Consider the following 22,894-nt stretch of genomic DNA (forward strand, 5'->3'; position numbering starts at 1 on the left):
GTTTGTTGGCTCAGCGCGGTAGTCTGGATGCTCCGCAGTCAATATCCAAGGCATTTGTCGACCTCCCAGGTATGCCAAATCCCAGGAGGTATACCTGGGAGGTTGATAAATGCCTTTGAAGTTGACCGGGGAGTGTCCAGACTACTGCGCTGAGCCGACAAACAGCTGATCGGCTCAGCGTGGCAGCCATGTAAATTTAAATGAAGCGGCGATTATTTAAATTGCAGCTTCATTTTCCTATGCCGGGTAGTCTAATCTACATGTCTCTGTCGCCAGAGACATGTAGTCTAGACGTACCAGTGACAAGCACTTTCTAGTTTGGATTATACCCTAGAATGTGACAGACAACTACATATGCAAGATTTATTATTTTTAGAGAAGCATTCAGTTACAGCCAATTAGATATCAATATTTCAGGTGTTAAATTGTTACTGATTACTTTGTGTAACCAAACAAAATTTAATCTAAGCATGTAACAGTTACTAACCTGAGTAACGTATCTTGAATCCCTTCTTACTGGTTGCATGGTCAGTTGACCAGCGAAGATACAGCTGATTATTTCTGCTTGTGAAGTTTAGTTGTCCAGTTTGATTTCCACTTAAAGAAACCAACAAAGGGTTTTGCCCAGATGAACCTTTAGAATCAGAGAAAGTGAATGGTAATTAAAAAAAAAATTAATGAGATACAGACTAATGACAAAGACTTATGAGCTAATCTTGATTCTTCTAATGCTTCAGCAAGAGCTTTAATGAAAGAAAGGATCCCAAATCATCCCTGGTATAACTCCAGTGATGTCAGTGGAGTTATATTAGAGATGCGTTTAGACAAAAGGGATTTTTATGCCACAAAGAGAAAATGCTAGAGAATGTGTCTAAGTGGTAATTAGTAACTATATTAACTCTCTTCCCCGCCACCCAAAAATTTAGTGTCAATACTTGGAATTAATTAAAAATTATTGTGTAAGTAAATAAGAAAGAATTACCTCAGGAGCATTCAGCAGTTTAAATAGCATGTTTTTTAAAGAAAACAAACACATTGCTCAAGCAACTGGGGAAGTTCCAGGGAAGACCTGTGCTGAGTAGTGAAGAGACAGGGAGAATCTTAATTGCTCTCCCTCACTAATTATCTCTGCCCCCTCAGGGCAGGGAAAGTTTATAGAGAGAAAACTGGACATTTGAAAATACTGCAATTTTTTTACAATAAACCATTGTAAATTGATGGCAAATATTTTGCAATAATTGTAGATATTAAAAGACCAATTGATAAAGAAAAAAGAATGTCTGATTTATATTAACAACAAGTCACTTCAAACCCTTTGATAATGATTAATATCCTTTTGGGTATCCTAGGAACATGATGAGAATATGTCCAAAGTGTACATTAATCAGTTTTTCCAGACAGAGTTCTTTCTTAATAAGGGTAGACATAATAACAGTCTCCAAATACATAAAAGTATGTGATGATATCATCTGGGACCAATTGCTCTCATTAGTCAATGACAGTAGAACAAGTAGTAATAAGCTTAAACTGCAGACGGAAAAATTAGTTTAGGTACAAGAGGAAAAATTTGTGAGAACAATCAATAGAATAAAAGAGGCTGTGAAATTATCTTGACTAGAGGTACTCAAGTGTTATGACACACATTCTGAGATGATATAAAAGGAATGGACTAAATGTCTGATTAGAGTGTGTCCGGACCCTAAATAATTCTATTAATATAAACATATAGTATTTAAATTCAAGAGAATTGTCTCAATAAAAAAGGTGATATTACAAAGATGATGTGCTAAATTCTGTGCTCAAATATCTACATGTGATTTTCAAGAGTTGCATGTAATTTCTTAGCATGGGATTTGTCCCAAGAATAATAAAAGAGCTCCTCCACTATTCTTTAAACTCAGATGTCAATAATATATGGGGTAATTTATGGGGATATAATGGCACAATGACACAATATAATCATTTATCATATTTCTTTAAAAGGATAATAAACTTTCCACTCAAATTTTCATTTTTCTAAATGTCTCTAATAGAACAAGCCAAAGGAAATTAACGAACAGATTTTTCAAAAATGCTCTAATTAAAAAAATCACTGGTTATCAAAATTTAAACTTGAAGCAGATAGTAATTTTGAGGTTCCAAATACACCATGGACTGATGGCACCAACATTCTGGAAATTGGGTTTGTCTCATATCTGTATTTGTTGTCTGTCTTTATATTATAGCTAAATCAGTCTTACCATCAAATATCTCCAACTCATCAAACTGTTTTTCACTCTGAAATATTTCTACAAAAATAGAGATGTTATAGCTTGGTTCAACTTTAATAGTCCAGGAGCAGGTCTGAGAATTGGGGTAGTTGGCTGGGTAACCAGGACTAAGGATCACTCCAGATGATTCTGTACGGATTTCATTTGCTGGACATTGTGCTAAAAAAAAAAGTAAAAAAAAAAAAAAGTAAATATACTGTTTGCCTTCTCATAACCTTTAATATTTTTCAGATGTATAAATGAAGACTTGAGCATTAATTTTTAATGTTGGTGCCTTTAAATCATACTGTAGTATTATTAGTATACACTAAAGATGGGGATTCTTCCAAAAGTGAAAGAAAGCTAGTACACCCTTGTGCAGCGTACAGGTAAGAGATTGGTTTGCTTGGGATGGGTCTCTGGAGACTGCTGTCAATAGTGCACCCAAACTACAGCCCTGATGCTCAGCCAGGCAACACAGTCCCAACTGCCCCAGACCACTCCGGTGCATTGGTGACCCAGCAGCACCAGGTATCCAGCATCTAGGGAAGCACGGCTATTGCATTGGCACTTCAATAGTGGCCAGTGTGGCTGGCTCCTGAGCCAGCTGCTTGGGCAGCCACACTGGCCTCTGTAAAGTTGCAAAGGTCATGGAAAGTCACAGAATCCATGATTTCTGTACCCTTTGTGACAGAGATGGAGTCCTAACACTCTAAGAAACCAGTGAGGCTGACACTGGGAACTGCCTGAATGATGACTGATGTGGCTGACTTTGGGGATCACCTGAGCAGTGGTCCTGAGGGCAGCCAGAACTGCCATGGTTTGGTGGCCAGCAGCAACTGGTGTCATTGACTCCACCCCTTTATCCCCCACCTCTAAGCAGAGCCCCTTCCACTCCCCCTCAATATTTAGTCATGGATATTTTTAGTAAATGTTATGGACAGGCCACAGACTGTGAATTTTTGTCTGTTGCCCATGACCTATCTATGACTTTTACTAAAAATACCCATGATTAAATCATAGCTTTAATTATGATCTAAATGATGTCTCTGATTCAGCTAGTCTCCTGATGGCCACTGTTTTCTTTAATCTTTAGTTAGTAATCTCTACATATCTGCTAGCCTCTGTATTCTGATCCCCCCCCCCAATATTTCCCAATATGGTATACACATTATAACAATTGTTATGTGTTAGATTTACAGGCATCCTGAAGGATTACCAAACATACCAAAGCACTCACTGACATAGTCCTTGAATGCTTGATATGGAAAAGGTGAATAACAAATCCAAAAAATACAAATTAAGGGTAAAAATGTACAACACAGAAAAAAATCCCAGTAACCTAATAAATTAAACAGAAGGCTATTAAAAGTAAACAATACCCCTGTCCCATAAAAAAAAGACAAATTGCAATCATGTTTTCATTGTCTTAGTTTTACTAGTTATTATTAATTAATTAATTAACATAGTGACTAGGGCACTTACTCAAGGAGTAAGATCCCATGGGCAAGGTGCTGTACAAAGACAGAACAAAGAGATAGTCCCCACTCCAAAGTATAAAATAAGAATAGATGATGCAAATAGTCAGAGGAGTATTAGCAACAAGAACTACTGATCAGCATACTGGTCTTAGGAATTTCAGCAGTCTAACCATTGTCAAAAATTTTGTAGACAGCAGAATTTTAAGGAGGCCTTTGAAGAAGGATAATGAAGTAGCTTCGTAGATATTGAGCTTCTTTCAAATGGTGCTTGTTTAAAAAACCATGTGTGATAGAGGCTAGGATCCTGTATCAGTTGGTGGTGGTAGTCTACATTTCAGGAGTGAATGTGAGATGATATGTGAGTGAAGATGGGTCAGGAAGGTACTTGAAAGCGACAAAACAATTCTTATGTTTAGTATGATAGAGAAGGCCGAGACAGTGGAAGCACTCAAAGAAAGAGGGGAGAGATGATCAAACAATGGGCTGGGAGAATGATTTTTTTTCAGCAGTAGCACTGTGAATGGATAGGAGTAGAACAAGTTTCCATTTGCCAAGGCCAGACAAAATAATATTGTAGAAATGGAGATGTAAGAAGAATCTGGGCAAAAGTTTTAGACTGTGAATGTGTAATAAAGGCCATATCTTAAAAAAGATTTGCAGAAAAAAATAACACGCTTTAGACATAGCTTGGATAGGAGGACTAGAGAGAGGTCCAAGTGAAAGATGACACCTCAGATATGGGCTTGAGTGAAAGGCAGGATGGTGATGTTGCACACAGTGCTTGGGAAAAGAAGTATGTGTTGGTGGAGGATTTGAGGAAAGACGATGAGCTGTATTTAACCATGTTGAGGTTGAGGTGGTGGTTATATGTACACAAGTAGTTGTTATAGACAAGTTCAAGAGTTTAGTTTGTTCAGAAGAAGTCAAGTTTATAGTAGAATGGTAGATCTATGTATCATCAGCATAGAGATGAGAGTTGAATTTATGTTTGTAGTTGACATTATCCATGAATGAGGTATAGAGGGAAAGGAGAATGGGACGTATGGCTGAGCCCTATGAAAATCACACAGAAAGTTGGATGTGGAATGAGGGCATAATTTTTAAAAAAATTAAAAGGTAGGAGGAGAATGGAGAGAGGACAGAGTCAGAGGAGTTAAGGAAGGAAAACATGTTAAGAATGAGAACTTGGTTGACTATACTGAAGGTGGCTGACAAGTCAAGGGGGATGAGGAAGGAGTACTGATTCTGAGGTTTGTCTAGGAAGAGGTCATTAGAAACTTTGGTGAGAGTGTTTTAAATGGAACACAATGGATGGAAATTGGACTGGAGACCATTTAAGGGTATGTCTAGACTACAGGGTTTTGTCGACAGAAGTTTTTGTCGACAAAACTTCTGTCGACAAAGAGCGTCTAGACTACATTCAGTTCTGTCGACAAAGCAGCTTGTTTTGTCGACAAAACCCTGTAGTCTAGACACAACCCTACATGCAATAACACCTTCTGTCGACAGAAGGTGTTATGCCTCGTAAAATTAGGTTTACCAGCATCGACAAAACTGCTGAGTTCTGTCAACGTTATGTCGACAGAACTCAGCGGTAGTGTAGATGCAGGTATAGTTTTGTCGACAAAAGTCCACTTTTGTCGACAAAACTCTGTAGTCTAGACACACCCTAAATGAAAATGAAGAATCCAGTCAAGAATTGTAAAAAATATATTAAATGGGCTTAGAAAGGAAAGGGAAGATAGGCAAGTGTGGTCAAGGCAAGTGCAGTCAAAGGTGCTTTTCTTTATATAATAGCAATTGAATCATGTTTGTATTGTGAATGAGAGATTAAAGGTTAAGAGAGATTAAGCTATGGAATGAAAATGGACATCAAAGAGACTAGAAATTGAGACTAGGGCATATGGAGGGGTTAGAGGAGATAGTAAATGAGAAATTTGTCCATCTATGACAGAGAATAGAAGGAGAAAGACAAGACAGTTGGAAGGGAAAGGAAAAGAGAGGTCAAGCTGATGGGTAGGAGAGGGTCACATAGGGTATGTCTAGACTACATGGCTCCATCAACGGAGCCATGTAGATGAGTTTACTAGACATAGGAAAATGAAGTGGCAATTTAAATAATCGCTGCTTCATTTATATCAAAATGGCTGCTGCGCTGTGCCAATCAGCTGTTTGGCGCATAGGGGGCAGTTTTGATGTGCCACGGTTGACAAGGGAAGCCTTTGTCGACCGCTCCGGTATGCCTCGTGAAATGAGGTTTACTGGAGCGGTCGACAAAAGCTTCCTTTGTCAACTGTGGTGCATCCAGACTGCCCCGCTGTGCCACCAAACAGCTGATCGGCACAGCGCGGCAGCCATTTTGATGTAAATGAAGCAGCAATTATTTAAATTGTCGCTTCATTTTCCTATGTCTAGTAAACTCATCTACATGGCTCCATTGATGGAGCCAAGTAGTCTAGACATACCCATACTTAATATTTGCCTCTTCAGCTTGGAGGTGAAATTGAAGTAAACAAGAATTTTGCCATTGACCTCTGCGGGGCTAGGATTTCACTCTATGTTGTTCTCTGTGAGCTTGTTTTAAACAGTTTGAATTGATAGGGAAAGAGGTTGTGTTGTATGGGCTGTGTTCAAAGCATATGCTTTATTCCAATCATGGAAGCGATTTCCAGAAAGCCTATGACCCCATCTTCAGTAGTACAAATGGAAAATAAAAGGCCAAGATTCCGACTTAGTTAATCCACTTAAAAGGTACAGGCTTCTAAGTCTATCTCTTTCTTTTTCTAAGCAGTATTCCTATAGACTCTCAGGATCCATGATTGTAAAAGAAATCTCTGAGGTTGGCATTCCTCCATCCATCTCCAAATATACCTCTTTTAGACACACCCTACCAGATTCCAAACTGTACAAGTAATATGGTGATGAATGTGTCCCTGAGTGGGATGGCATGGTTCTTTTCTACGGGAATGTATATAGAAATTTTGGGGAGTTTCTTATAATAAAAAAATAACATATTAGCATACTGAACCTTTTACATAAATGTTCTAGATGTTTAATTTCAGCCATTATAAATTAATTTTCTGAGGTGGCTCCATCGTCACGATTTTGCATATTTTCACAGTTGATAAGTGGAAGAAATCACAGATTAGGAAAATAATCTAGTTATAAAATAGATCTGGTCAATCTGTTTCCATGAGCCTCGTGGGGTGATTTATTTATCCTACCTATGGCACTAGACTCAGAACAATATTTGATCAGACATGGTTGTTTATGTTACTGTATTAGACATATATCATCTAACTAAATTCCATGCTTTTTGTGTACAAAAACAAAATAATCAAAAAGGACTAATCCCTAGCAGCAATTCTATAGTTGTAGTGTCCTCTTCTCCCATTCCATGGCAATGAATTAGAGGATAAACTGATGCCAGATACTGGAAACAATGATACAGAGTTCTGAAATCCCATCCTTTATTACATAAGATTTAGAACCCACTTTCTCCAGTCAGAAAGATTTCTAGAACCTTCATGAAAGAAAGATGTATATAAAAGAGTAGTGACAGAAATAAATAGCAACACATCACCAAAAGAAAGGCGAAAAGCAGGATGGAATAAGTGGGATGGCAGAAGTGGAGATAATTACAAAGTGAATTACTGGGAAATAATTTTCCCTTGCTGCACATCTCTCTCCTCCCATCTTCTAACAATGTACTAAAGGGCACACAGTGGATGTAGTAAACAAGACTTCTAGGTTGGAAGTTTCCCTTACTGTGCTGCCAGCAGGACACTGTAGCCAAAGGAGGCATCCAGAGAAGTGGAGAGGCATAGCTGTAATGATATATAAAGGAAAGAAAACAGAACTACTACATTGCAATTTTACATACTTTGTAAACTGATGGTTCAGAGCATATATCCCATAAATTGCAAACTTCTCTAGCCAAATGGCATCTTATAAGTTCAGGACAAGCCTGCAACCTGGTCAGAGTGAGTGAAAATGCAGCCTTCGTCTCAAAATGGACTCTCCTTGTTCAAGTTCTCCTTATTCAAGAATCATCTGTCTCAGAACACTGTAGGGAAAAACACCACCTTGAAGGAATGAAGTCTGCCCTTAGAGATAAAATATGTGGGTGATTCAGAATCTGCAGGATGAAAACAAAGTCCCACTGAGGAATTGTTGTATGAATCAATTTGCTTCAAGACTCTTGTTGAATACTGGCAAGAAAGAAATACTAAACTTTCAGGTACAAAGAACACAAGGCAGTAATGCCCTGGTGTCATACCTGTCCATGAAAGTATTTTGAATTCAAGAGAAAATGTAAGAGGTAGAAACCTTTCTGCTGGCATTCTCGTACTTTGTCATCTCAGTGAAAAAAAAACCTGTTTTAATACATCACTTCTTTCTACTCTTATCATGCAACCAATATTAGGTGGAGATGGTTGTAGAGGACAGGCCTTGAAGGAGCAGGTTTGGGATCTGAAATATCGAGAAAGCTAAGCTTATCAGATCTGAAAAACATCAGCACAGTCACGAAGCCACCCACAAAATCACAATTGTTCTGTGCTGCCTGTCCTAGTCCAGCACCTTGAGCAACTGAGGAACTCATCTCTTGGTTTCCCATTGCAATTCCAAGCAGAGAATTTTAAAGTACAGCAAGATTCAGAGACAGTAGGGTGGATACTGTCAAGATAAACCAAAGTAGGATTCCCAGGATTTCCTTTGGCAAATGATGACGACTGAAAGATTTAAGATCACTTCTTTCAGAACAGTTTCTGACTGAGTCCATTTGTACAGATTTTTTCATGTGTTTCGAAACATAGAGTTCTCAGGAAAGGAAATGTGTTAGGAAATGAAAGCTTCCCACAGACAGTAATTCAGGACTGTGACGGGCCGGCCTCTGACCAGGGGCAAGGGGAGCGGAGCCCCCGCCGGCCGTCACTCTCCCGGGGGCGGGGCGAGCGGAGTCCCCAGCGGCGGGGTTCCGCCGGCCAGCCCCAGACCCCCCAGCAACCCCGCAACTCCAGCCGCTGGGGGCGGCAGGCGGGGGCGCTTCCCCCGCGCTTGCGCCGGCAGCTGACGGGCGGCTCACCCCCCGCCGGCCCACGCAGGGAAGGCGGGGCCGGGGCGCACGGCCACTGGCGAGGGCCGGCAGCGGGGACGTGCCCGGAAGGGGCGGGGCCCCGGGCGGCAGCCGGCGCGGCGGGCCAGTTTAAAAGTGCCCGCCGCCGGAGAAGCGGGGCGCGGGCTCCTCGCGGCGGCGGAGGAGCAGCCCCCGACGCAGCACGGAGCAAGGGCGCCACACAGCCCGGCTGCCAGCCCGGCGCTGGTCCCGGGGCCTCCGGGACAGCCACTGCCCCTGGCGAGCACTCAGCCCCTCACCAGACGGCAGGCGGACCCCGCCACGCCGAGTCAGGAGGGACCGGGATGGCCAGGAGCGCGCCAGGGCCGGAGAACTCACCCCCGAGACTCCACCGGAACGTGGGACGCCACAGACCGCCGAGTCGAGGTAGGCGCCAGGGCGACGGGGATCGGCAGGCAGACCCAACGGGAGGGAGGAAGGAGCCCGGGGCAGGGCGTTTCTGGTGGCCGTGGGTGGACGAGCCACAGGGGGGAGAATCCTCACCCCCCTCGTCCACTGTGCTGGGGCGCTAGCGGCCCCGGCGCTTAGGGCCCCGGGCTGGGACCCGGAGAGAGGGCGGGACCGGGTCCCCCTCCCTCCACGCAGGGAGCGTCCAGCACCCGACAGCCACACTAACTGACAGGGACCAAACTAGAACCCCGGACTGGGGAGGAAGACCTAAAGCTAGGGGCTCTGGCCCCATCCCGCTCGGCGGGTACTCACGACCCGGGGTTCACTGACCCCCCCTTCTGGCTGGGAGGGGGTGATCGCACCCCAGGGGCCCGGACCCCACATCGGCGGCCCAGGGACAACACAGGACAAAAGGAGGACCAAAAGGGGTCCACAGACCCCCCCTCTCAGACCGGGAGGGGGTGATCGCACCCCGAAACCCTCACAAGGACTATAACCAAATGAGGAAATTTCTGGACAGGAGTAAGGTGGAATTTATACTTGCTTATCAGGGACATGTACTGAGACAAGTAATAAACTACCTTGCCCTAGGTACTTGTTCCATCATACTGACAGAAGAATAAAGATGTCATTAGTGGATGGTAAAGACAGTGTTACAGGTGAAGACTATCATTCAATGAATATTTTCAACCATTACTACTAATATTTGATTTATATGCTGCAGCTGAGGAACTGGGAATTGTTGAACTAGAAGTGGTAGCAGAAAACATTAGGAAATGGAGGGAGGTGGACATGCAAGTATGTGCTTTATAAAATACAGAGAGGAGAGAAACATATGAGAAAAAGGGACAGGTTGAGTTACATAGAAATTTCTATTCATTATGAACACATTGCTTTAAAATGTTTTTTTTTTAAAGTTTCAGAACCATTCACAGCTCTTGTGCACAAGAAGGTACTAGGATGGAATCCCAGGATACCACACTGCCTTCTTAAGAAACCATCTTGGAGTGCTACCACCTTTCAATAGCTCATCTCCTTTTTATCAAATAGAAATAGGGTTCCTTACATAAGTATATATCTATGTACAATGGTGTCTCTGAACGTAGAAAATGCACGTAGAAAATGCTATCACATGGATTTCTCAACAGCAACACAGAGAAAGCAATCCACTATTTAATGCTCTACAGATGCTCCAGGAAAAAAACAACAATAATAATAACAATATATTCTGTCTGGAATTAATTCTGTCTGCATAGGAGGGAGCCTGCATGTGAGTGAGGCTTGACAGTCTGTTTTCACTGAGGTTGCAGGATGCAGTTAGCAGGAACTGAGAGTTACCACAGGGGAGTTTATGCACCCAGAGATGTGCTGCATTAAATGAGATCACAGATAAAGAATCTAACAAGAAAACACTGTGATCATGAAGGTCACTGAGCTAACTGCAGAGATCTCTCTGCTATGAAAATGTGCACATCAGTAAGAACAACTAGAAGGAATCCTGCCAAAGAGGTGTAAGTGATGGGAGAAATGAAATATACCCCATAGTCTGAAACAAATAAAAAAAAATACAGTTTCCATTGAACCTAGAAAGAACTTGAGTCCCCTTGAGTCCTCTGGGCCAAAACCAAAAAATGTAAGGAAAATCTGCCATTGATGAGCAAGCAAGAAGAACTGAAATCCAACCAGAGGATGAAACACACAAGAAGTAATAATCCCTGCACTTATAGCTTGATGAAGGGGCAGAACTAGAGAAGTAATGACTTTAAAACATGTTGGACTTTTAGTTAACTTTATAAGAATCTACCTGGCTGATATATCTTGTCACTGAACAGTTATTTGATTTTAGTTCTGAAACTGTAGTTTCTAAATTTATGAAAGGTCTGACATATATTGCTGCAAATTAAGCATGTGATGATCAAGACATTGTTACAAAAATTGTCGTGGACTCTCATACAAACCGGTTTATATACGTAGGAAGTTTAAGTTATGATCCTTCTGCATGAGGTTCATGAGGTTTGTGTCCACAACTGAGGCTACGTCTAGACTGCAGTGCTTTTCCGGTATACAAAATACCTTTTCCAAGGTATCCTGAAAAAACAATCCCAAATCCAAGGAACATGTCTGCTTTTCCAACAAAAAATTCAGAAAAGCAGACACGTTCTTTCACCATCCCTGTAAACCTTGCTTCATGAGAAAGAAGGGATGGCTCAAAAGGAAGGTTTTTCTAAAATTTGGTGCTGTGTAGACACGCCAAATTTTGGAAAAGCCTCTTTTGAAAGAAAAGCGGAAAAAGATACGCAAATTGTGGTTCACAATTTGAATATATTTTTCTGACTTTTCTTTGACGTAGTCTATATCGTCTTAAGGCTATGTCCTTTAATCTTGCCAGAATTAAGCATTTTCATAAATCACCTAAAGTTTTTGTGGTTCTTGGTGATCAGTCTAAATGTCAGATTGTTTCTTCTCAAAAATATTTTAAATGGATTACATATTGAATTTTAGACAGCATTATGACTATGTGCTCTTTGAATAAATTTCCTATTCCTTTTCAGCTTAGGGAAAGGGAAATTTCTAACTAAGTTTAGTAGTGCAAAATTAATACCTTGACACATTACAAAATCTGTAGGGCAGTTATATGAAGTTTGTTTTATATGTTCATTATTTGTTACTCCATTGTCACAGTTTCTACAACAGACACTTCTAATCTATGTAGACAAATCCTTGAAAAAGAAGGACCAGTTACTGTAAGGTAAGACAGCTCAATGTTTCAAGATATATTCATACACAGGGATCATATGACCTACAAGCCTTCCCACTAAGAGCGTTATTTCAGAAAACTGACATTATTTTGAAATAATAAAATTCACATCTTCACAGCAAGGCATTATTTTGAAATAATGACAAGATGGAGGACTTTTTGCTCTGACTCCTGTAACCCTCATTTCACAAGGAGTAAGGGAAGTGGAATGAAGAGCGTTATTCCTTTGACTTCCTGCTATGTAGACAGCACCAAAATCTGAATTAAGCTATTTCAACTTTAGGTGAGTAATTGACGAAGCTGAAGTTGCCTAGTTTAATTTGACTTTTGGCTTGCTGAGTAAACGTGCCTTCATATAGCATCCTTGTCTAGATTTCAATATTAATGAAGTAAATGAGTGGCTGTTGGGTGCATGTACATTTTGAATAGAGAGTGCTAAATATAAGCTTTTTTGGCAATAAATTGCTTTTATTGTAACTTAAACATCCTATCTTTTCTTTTAATGACACTCTCCAAAAGTATCCAATGACATGCTTTAAAATAAAAAAGTTGTGGACAATTGTGTGTACAAAATATTTCAAATTTTATACCTAATTTTTACGTGTTAAATTTTATTGAAGTGAAAAAGTATTAAGATGATTTTAGATGGGTAATAGGTCATTTATATATTGCTGTGATCATACCTTAAATCACAGTAATCAGTCATGTAAATTAAATGCACAATTTAATGTTCATTTTTGCCTCTATGCCCTGAAAATGTAACCAATGTATCAGTTTGATGTGACTTACTATATTTAAGACTAGCTGTAATAGTCCGCGTTGCCTGGGGAAAATATAGTAAACGATGTGATGAATGAACTACATCAGTTACATTAACATAGCGTATTGAATTGGAAATACTTTTCTCTTATATATTACTTTAAGAAGTTAACATTGCTAGTGATGTGCTTACGAACACATTTACATTTAACTAATTACTTGATAACAAAAGGTGTGGTGAATGAACAACATAAATTTAACATATATTTTATTGGAAATACTTTTTCTTTTATCATATTACTTTAAGAAATTAACATAGCTAGTGTTGTGCTTACAAAACACATTGTCTAGTGGAGAACAGATGAACTACTTAGTTTGTTGCCAGAAGGAAAGGATCTCGTAGTTGCAGTTTATGTGACACGCTTAACAGAAGAGTCCAGCAAATGCTTATGATCAGGTGCTACTAAAAGCTAATTATCAGTGGGCCCAATTGGGGCTCTGGGGGAACCGATTTTGAGATATAACGAATTCAGTTATTTAAGTTAGGAAATCAGTAGTATCCATTCAACATTTTGTGTTTCTAGCTCTTACCATTTTGGAGCTCTTTCGGGACAAACAAACAAACTTGCTAAAATATTTATAAGATTATCTTATGGGCTAGGCTGTGCCCTACTGCTCTTTGGTGTTTAATGGGTAGAAGGGCTCATAAAGCCCCCATCCCCCCGCCATGTGTTCATGATCAGTAAAGGACTATAACTGCAGCACATGAAGCATTCTCCAGGGCATGGGGATTGCTTCTTCAGTGCACTCATTCCTGGGACATAAAGATGGCAGAATGGGATGAGCAGGATTGGAGTCTTTCCCCACCATCCACCCCCTTAGAAATAACCAACTCAGCATCATCCTTGCCTTAGAGGCATATTAGACTCTATGCTATTTGGGACTATACTTTTATATTTGTTCTAATAAATGTCATGAAAATCCATGGCACTATATTAATAATAACTATTATAATAAACACAATATGTGCTATGCTGGTTTATGCTATTGTATAACAGATGTATAATCACAGCACATGGGTCTGCTTTCATTGGACAATGCCAGCCACATTTTTAGTATAACATTTGAAGATACTGTAGTATGTTTTTCAGCCAGATGCAGTCTGCTTCTTCTGTATTGTTTGAACAGAATCTTCAGAAAACAATGATAGAAATGTAGCCCACGAAAGCTCATCACCTAATAAACCATCTTGCTAGTCTTTAAAGTGCTACATAGTCCTGTTTTTTTGATACAGAAGACAACACTTTCTGAGCAGAATTCAGCTCGTCACTGAAATGTTTCTTTTCTCATGTCTGAGATCCTGATATAACAAGTGACTTGATGTAAACAGATACCTGCACCCAGATGGAGCCATACTGAAATACATGAATCTGAGCCCTTCTCAAGTCCTCCCAGAACTGGGATTATTCACCTTTGGAGCTAATATGACTCATCTGTTCTGTGTGCCAGGGAATCAACAGGATATCCTTGCACTTTGCAGTGGGTTGTCAAATCCAACATCTTATCAGACTTATATTTCCCTATCTTTTTGATGGGTCAACACAATATGCCAAGTGACTTGGGTCAATCCAATATTTTCTGAATTTCATGTTGTAATTCCTCTCTGTAACTGATAGGTGTTGGCTCTGACTATCCAATCCACTTCAATGTGTTGGTGCAAAACCTAATTAAATACTGCTGAGACATATTTTACATGTTTTGTTCTCTTTGCTTTCCTCTCCTCTTATTTGATGCCTTCTTCCTCTCCTCCACTTATTTTCCCTCTGTCCTTACCTTCCTCTAGCTTCCTCTGAATTTGTTGTTTGATTGTCAAATCATTTTCAGTTTTTTAATTTATAGCAAACTTGTATTCAACTGATCCCTAAATGCACAAAACCTATTCGCTCACATTTCAAAATGTACAAATATGTCTCACTAGATCTGGAGTGATGTAGTAAACACTGAAGTGGTAAGTAAAAATAAAAGCAGTGATAATGGGGGGGATTCAGGAAAGCGAAGAAAACCATTTACTATAAGAAGCATCAACAAAGGCAACTTTGATAATCAGGCAGATATAAATGGGATACTTTTTATCTGAGGGGAATTTATCACACAAACTCTATTTAAACTCACAGGAGAACAATATAATGATAGAACTTGTACAGCTACAATAAAAAGAGTGGTTTGGATTCTTTTAATAAACTAACAAAAATCATGTTTTTTCTAAGACACGGAAGCATTCCCTTTAGTTTTTTCTAAGACACAGATACATTCCTTTTAAGGAGAACACCATTCAGTTATATCTGTTGGTTTAGAAATGTTAATTGACTTCTGAGTTCTCAAAAAGAAAAGGTGGTATATGTTAAAATGAAAGAACATACTCATGGATGGAAACTAGTAGCTAACAACACTAGTCAAACAAACACTAAAATCACAAGGAATAAATAAAGAAAGGAAAGAATTTGAAGAAGTTACTCTTATGCTCACTGGTTTAGTTCTTTCATGTGTTTTCCCTGGATACATACTGAGGCTACAAAGATGAATCCTCATTACACATGCTTAAGTTCTGCACTAAAATTATAATAAGCAGTGTTCTGGTGTCTGAATATGTTAGACATCCTCTTCAAAAGTAGCATTCCTTTGGAATGCTGAACTTCCTACCCTAGAGCAGTAAGTTCTTTCATATGTACTAAAATCCCCATCTACAGAGACACATTTTAAAAGTGATGGAAATGAACAGTCACAGGAAAAGATAACAAAAGGTACTTTTTCATGTTCCACAACAGCTGTGTCCAGGATTTCTGGAGCAATTAGATGTTTATTCCAAACAAGAATACTCTACTTATGCTCCTTATTACAAAGTAAATGGAAATATGTCTTTATTCATAATTTGCTGAGGCTGCATATTATGTAAAATGTTGAGGACACTAATGCAGTGTCATGGAGAGGGAGGCTTCCTTTTGACCCCCATCATAAGAAGGAGGATTTCAGCAATAGTAACAAATGGGGCATACAAAAAATGCATGCTACAAAAGATGAGGGAATAATTAGTTAAATCTCTCATATATTGGAAACAAAATTAAAATAAAACAAATACTACTAAAATCCCACGATTTGGGTTCAGGCATTAGGTTGACCACTTCTACCATGAGTGTGTCCAGATGGGGTGCATAAAGAGGCATTTGTACCTTTTCTGTGGCATGAATTACCTCCTCTTTACACCCCTGACTTCTGGTGGTATGGATACGGGAGTTTGACATAATACCATAGAGGTGTTCTGAATGATCTATATTAGCAGTAATGCTACTCTCAAGGAATCCTACACGATGAAGAAGTCCACCATGGGGTCAGCATCCTTGATGATCTCTTCCACCTGCAACTTCAGGTTTCAGGCCACATGCCAGAGGAAGTTTTGGTGGTCCTTGCTATCCATAACAGTGAGTGCAATTGCAGAACGCAATTACTGCCTCGTCCAGTGATGAAAACGAGGAGGCCATGGGAGAAGAACCTCTTGGTCTTCCTGTTCCCTGGCTGAGGATCTAGGTATAGCATGTTGATTTGTGTCCACCACTGGTGTCAGTGCCATGCTCAGTGCCTTGAGAGAGGGTCTCAGTGCCACGCTCTGTGCCATATACATTAGTGGGGCCGGTATGAATGGTGCTAGAATTTGTTGTTCTGTATTCGAGTGCCCTGTCTTAGGGTGTACCCTCTTAGAGTCTTTCAGCAATGTTTGGCAGTAGACTGGCTTCTGTCATTGTTTTCTTCTTATGCAGCACCAGTTAGTAGGTACTTAAATTCACCTATAACAATGCTATTGGTTCCTGGAGGTGTCTTTGCAGAGTGTCAAATGGTTCTGCACTGAGGCCAGTGTGCTGCTCACCACCAGAGCTGGTGCTCATTCCAGTGGATACTGAGGGCAAAGAGCTGCCTCATAATGCAATGGCCTCACTCTGGGTATGTCTACACTACCCCACTAGTTCGAACTAGCGGGGTAATGTAGGCATACCGCACTTGCAAATGAAGCCCGGGATTTGAATTTCCCAGGCTTCCTTTGCATAAGCGGGGCGCCGCCATTTTTAAAACCCCGCTGGTTCGAACCCCGTGCAGCGCGGCTACACGTGGCACGAGGAGTAACAGTAGTTCGAACTAGGAAGCCTAGTTCGAACTACCTAGTTCGTACCCCATGTAGCCGCGCTGTACGGGGTTCGAACCAGCGGGGTTTTAAAAATGGCGGCGCCCCGCTTATGCAAAGGAAGCCCGGGAAATTCAAATCCCGGGCTTTATTTGCAAGTGTGGTATGCCTACATTACCCCGCTAGTTCGAACTAGGAGGGAAGTGTAGACATACCCTCTTTTATTAGTTCCATTCCTAAAGCTCTTGCAAATAGGGCACTTATCAGTTTGATGACCATCTCCAAGGCACTTTAGGCATGAAGAGTGCAGATTACCTTGGGCATAGGCTTCTTACAGATCTCACAAGATTTGAACCCCTGAGACTGTAGAATGCCATGCTCAAGGGAACTGTAAACTGGGTGGTGAGGGGGGGAACCCCAGGCTAACTTGCTCTAACTACACAACTATAAACTGAACTGTAAACTAACTGTGAACAATTAATGACAAATACCACACATGCACATGCCAAGCATGAGCATGAAGAAGTTCCAATGAGTATCACTGATTGTAAGAAGAAACTGCGGGGGGTAGGGATTGTCAGTGCCCCACATACTGCTGTATAAAGTAAAGGGGGCTTCATAACTGACCCAATGGGCAAAAGTTCTCTGATAATCATGCACATGTGTGTGCATACACCTATTGGAAGTTACATGAGTAATCACTCAAAGAAGAACTAAGGAGCTAAACCTGCACCAATGGAAAAACCTTTACTGTCTTGGGTGGTGAAATATCAAGCTCTAAAGAAGAAGGAAAATACTACAAAGTGAGGGGAACAAAACTCACATGCACAAACATAAATACTAAGAAACTAATAAGGCTACATAAAGTACAGTTTTCAATTACAAAAATGTCTTTCAAAGTTGAACCATTTTTTCACAGGATCACTCACAAACAAGTGACCCTTAGGATGGGTACCCTTAGCATGCCAAAATTATACTTTAGACCCCAAGTTCCATCAACCCTGTAGCAGTTAAAAAACATACAGTTTGGTTTTTTTGCAACAAAAAAGTGTACTTCTTTTGTTTTCCACTTATTCCTTGGTGGCTGTACCATTTTTACTGAAATTTTCCAAAGAAAATTACTTTTTAAGTAGTGATGCCTGGAAAGGCACGGAGAATGTCATACTTATAACTGAAAGTTCCAGATCATTCTGAATAGCTCAAAAAAGAAGACACCTCCAGGAATTAACACAGTTGCCCTGGAGACTGTTCCATCTAGACTAATCAGAACTTAAATGAGAGATAGCGTCCAATTAATATGGATGCTATCTTTCACAAAAGCACATCACTCTTTTATTGTGCTTTTGCTGTGTGGACACTCTTTCTTGAAATAAGCTTTTCCGGGAGATTTCTTGCGGAAAAGCTTCTTCCAAAAGAAGCTTGCAGCCTAGATGTAGCCGGAATCCACTTGCTTCAAATTTCTCCCTTACCCTCCTTATCTGCCAAAATATCATTTTTTCCAACTCTATTTTAAAATCCATTTCTAACTGAAATCCTTTCTTTTCAGTAATAATAACCCTAATGTTCTTCCAATGTTCTTCCTTTCCTATACTGCTGCCCTCTATTTAGCTTGACATAATTTATAGCCCAATCTATGAAGGACAGCTGATGGAAAATGAAAGCTGAGTAGCAGACCAAAAATACTTTTTTTTTTAGTTGCTGAAGACCATCTAGATGTCACATTCTAATGGTAGCATCTGCATTTGGAATGAAGATGAGTTGCTTGTGCTAACTAATCATGGACATATTCTGAAAAGATGGGCAGAACACTTTAATAAGATTCTTACTGTTACCATTTGTGTTTGATTATCTTGAATAATTTCCAATTTGAGACCAATTTTCAATTCCACTGAACATATCTGAAGTATGGAAATCCAGCAAGCAAATGGCAAAGCAGTGTGTCCATACTAAACTGGCTAACTGATCAGTGTTCAAAGAAGATATTGCCTGAAAGCCTATGAGCTGGGCGTGTTATTTTAAGTATACTCTTTGCACTTAGTCAAATTCAGGAGAAATATTATGAGTGGTGTCAAAATCTATATGTAGTTTTTATTGATCTTAGTAAGGCCTTCTATTCTCTAAAGTGAGACAGCTTGTGGACAGTCCTCCACAGGTTTCGTTCCTTAAAAAATTTGTCAAGATTATTAATTTTTCTTTCATGCAGGAATGCTGGTGACCATGGATGTTTCTTGGCTCCCTTTATTGTTACCAGTAGAGTAAAATAAGGTTATGTTCTTATCCCAACATTTAGCATTGTGTTTGCAGCTTTTCCAATAGATTCACTTAGAGACATTGATTATGGCATTTATATACCATACCATATAGATGAAGATGTTCTGAATTTGCATGTAAAGAAAAAATCTTTGAAGACAACTGTTCATGAATTGTTGTTCACTGATAATTGTACTTCATTGGTCCATTTCCTCAAGGACATTCAGTTATGCACTGGCTTTTTTTTTTTTTTTTTTTTGCTTATGTAGCAAAATGTTTTTTTTTTTTTCTTTTCTTAACAATCTAAAGAAGACAAAAGTCATGGGTCAGTCTCAACTGCAAAATATAGCAACTTCTCCGGTTCTCAACTGACAATATACCATTCAGGGTCACTAAAAATTGTTGCTACATTGTCTGTGTTGTTTCACAGGATCCAATGATTGATGATTTATTACACTGCACATTGGTGCAGCTAGTGATGCTTTGGAAAACTTCGGCATTATCTCTGGAATGAACAGACTACAAACAATCATTGTTATTTACCACACTGTGATGATCATTATACTCCTCTATGACTGTGATACAGGGACTACTTGTCAATTCTACATACAACACTTGCACCAATTCCACCTATGAGATCTACTCAGATAATTGGAATTAAATGGCAAGGTTCCTTTCCAAACACCAATATCCTTGAGTGCTGCAACATCACAAGATTTAAAGATGCTTTTATAGTGATTATCAGCTGAGATAGTGTGATCATACAGTCCATTTGTCTGACAACAGACTATTGAAGACTGTCCTCTACAGAGAATTACAGATTGGAACTCATTTTAGGGGCAGACCAAGAAAACTTTTCAAAGACACTCAATCTTGCAATGTTGAAATGAGCACCTGGGAGCTCTTAGGCCATGACAAGATCTGATGGCAGCAGCTCTGCCATTTCAGACTGAAAGATGTCAAGAGCTCATGGACTGCTGCAATGAAAGAAATGTGAGAGGCATAAAGCTAAAACCAGTGCACATTCATCTACAACTTTCTTCACCTGTGGCACATGTGGATGGGACTGCTAGTGTGATACTGTTTGGTTTAATCTCAGGAACCACAAGAAATGATTGTGTGAATCCATCAAACACAATGGGAGACTCTATCATCAACAATGCAATCTACTTATTTCAAGAAAGAGAGGTAATATAATCATATTTATAAGTACCTAAACGGGGGACACAAATATGATGATGAGCTCTGATCTAATTGACACAGTCACAACAAAATCCAAGGAATTGAAGTTGAACCTTGACAAATTCAGACTCAAAATAAAATAATATATTTTTAAAGTTGCTGTAATTAACTATTGCAACAATTTACCCAGTGTTGTAGAGGATTCTCGTCTCTTGAAAATTTTGAACTAAGATTGGACTTTTGTCTAAATGATATGCTCTATTTAAGCAAAGTTTCTGTTCAGGAAAGTCTGATGATATGAGCACATATTTTAATGGAAATAATTTTTTTTTCAAAATGAGAATGGAAACTCAAATACGTTTTGTGCAAAACAGGGGCAGTGCGACCAGGGGAGCGAAGCTGACAGGGGACTGCAGACAGGGGAGTTGAAGAGGGAGTTGAGCAGAGGGAGTGACTGATGGTGATGAAGACCCAAAGCGCTTGTGCCAGTACTTCTCCTGTCTCCTCCACCTGTGCCTGTATCCAGACAGAGAACCTGAGCATGGATGCCTCTACCCAGGTCCTGGTATGGTGTTGCAGTATTTGTGGCTTGCAATTCCCACTGACTGATATCCAGGCTGGGGGAGACAACCATTGTGAAAGGTGCCTGCTGGTGGAATCTCTCAGGCAGCAGGTGGGAGAGCTACAGGAGGAGATGGCCAGTCTGAGGAGCATTCGAGGCCATAAGGAATTTCTGGACAGTATTCCTGTGGAGTCCACTGAGGTCACTGTCCTAGGATGTGGGACTGCTGACCCGCCACTTATGGAGGAGGAGGTGGTGCAGGGTGAGCACTGGCAGCTGGTTACTTCTGGCAGCAGGCAGTGTTCCACCCCTGCTCCTAACCCTCCCACTGTGTTGTTACATAACCGTTACACTATACTTTCTGCAGGAGACAAGGAGTCACCCCCCACAGTACAGGAGACCAGGCCTTGCACCACCAAGGTTGAGCAGACTACTGCTACCACTGCGAGGAAGAAACGTAGGGTTGTGGAGGTTGGAGACTCTCTTCTGAGGGGAACGGAGGTGCCCATCTGTTGCCCTGACAGTTCATCTCGAGAGGTATGCTGTCTGCCTGGGGCCCGTATCCGAGATGTTACGGAAGCATTGTCGAGGATTATCCAGCCCTCTGACTACTACCCCATCCTACTCATCCATGTGGGCACAAATGATACTGCCAGGTGTGACACTGAGCAGATCAAGTGTGACTACAGGGCTTTGGGAGTACAGGTGAGGGAGTTTGGGGCGCAGGTGGTATTCTCTTCGATCCTTCCTGTCAAAGGTAGGGGCCCGGGCAGAGAGAGGTGCATCCTGGAGGTGAATGCCTGGCTGCGAGGATGGTGTCGCCAGGAGGGCTTCGGCTTCCTTGACCACAGGGTGCTCTTCCAGGAAGGACTACTTGGCAGAGATGGAGTTCACCTTTCCAGGAGCGGGAAGGCCTTGTTTGGACACAGACTGGCTAACTTGTGAGGAGGGCTTTAAACTAGGTTCGACGGGGACAGGTGAACAAAGCCCACAGATAAGTGCTGAATGTGCGGGACTGGGAGATGGGTTGGAAATGGGGGGGACTACGGCCTATAATGGCAAGGAGAAAGGAGGGTAAGGGCACAACAGGGAGGCAAGATCAAATCAGTATCTTAGATGCCTATATACAAATGCGACAAGTATGGGTAATAAGCAGGAAGAACTGGAATTGCTAACAAATAAATACAACTATGATATCATTGGTATTACAGAAACCTGGTGGGATGGGACACACGATTGGAATGTTGGTATGGAAGGGTACGGCTTGCTCAGGAAGGACAGACAGGGAAAAAAGGGAGGAGGAGTTGCCTTGTATATTAAAAATGTATACACTTGGACTGAAGTGGAGATGAACGTAGGAGATAGCTGTGTAGAGAGTCTCTGGGTTAAGCTAAAAGGGGTAAAAATGAGGGTGATGTCATGCTAGGAGTCTACTACAGGACACCTAGCCAGGTGGAAGAGGTGGATGAGGCCTTTTTTAAACAATTAACAAAACTATCCAAAGCCCAAAATTTGGTGGTGATGGGGGACTTCAACTATCCAGACATATGTTGGGAAACTAACACAGCAGGGCACAGGCTATCCAATAAGTTTCTGGACTGCAATGGAGACAACTTTCTGTTTCAGAAGGTTGAAAAAGCTACCAGAGGAGAAGCTGTTCTGGATTTGATTTTAACAAATAGGGAGGAACTAGCTGAGAACTTGAAAGTAGAAGACAGTATGGGGGACAGTGATCATGAAATAATAGAGTTCATGATCTTAAGGAAAGGGAGAAGGGAGACCAGCACAACTGAGGTAATGGATTTCAGGAAGGCAGATTTTGATAAGCTCAGAGAACTTGTAGGTAAGGTCCCATGGGAAGCAAGACTGAAGGGAAAAACAACTGAGGAGAGTTGGAAGTATTTCAAAGGGACGTTGTTAAGGGCCCAAAAACAAACAATTCTGCTGTGTAGGAA

The 22,894-nt window shown here is 40.8% G+C and overlaps 1 protein-coding gene across 2 annotated transcripts in view; it reads right to left on the reverse strand.

Annotated features, from left to right (window-relative positions):
• CSMD1 (CUB and Sushi multiple domains 1) overlaps positions 1-22,894 on the reverse strand; it is a 1,865,804-nt gene that overhangs the window by 146,855 nt on the left and 1,696,055 nt on the right. For both annotated transcript variants that reach the window (XM_075923597.1, XM_006137767.4), the window contains exons 47-48: positions 2,241-2,429; positions 488-634 (exon numbers count right to left, since the gene is read on the reverse strand). In XM_075923597.1, coding sequence (XP_075779712.1) covers positions 488-634; positions 2,241-2,429 — 336 coding nt within the window. The remainder of the gene's footprint in view (positions 1-487; positions 635-2,240; positions 2,430-22,894) is intronic.

Source organism: Pelodiscus sinensis, chromosome 3, assembly GCF_049634645.1.
Source record: "Pelodiscus sinensis isolate JC-2024 chromosome 3, ASM4963464v1, whole genome shotgun sequence".
In the NCBI taxonomy this organism is placed as follows: Eukaryota; Metazoa; Chordata; order Testudines; family Trionychidae; genus Pelodiscus; species Pelodiscus sinensis.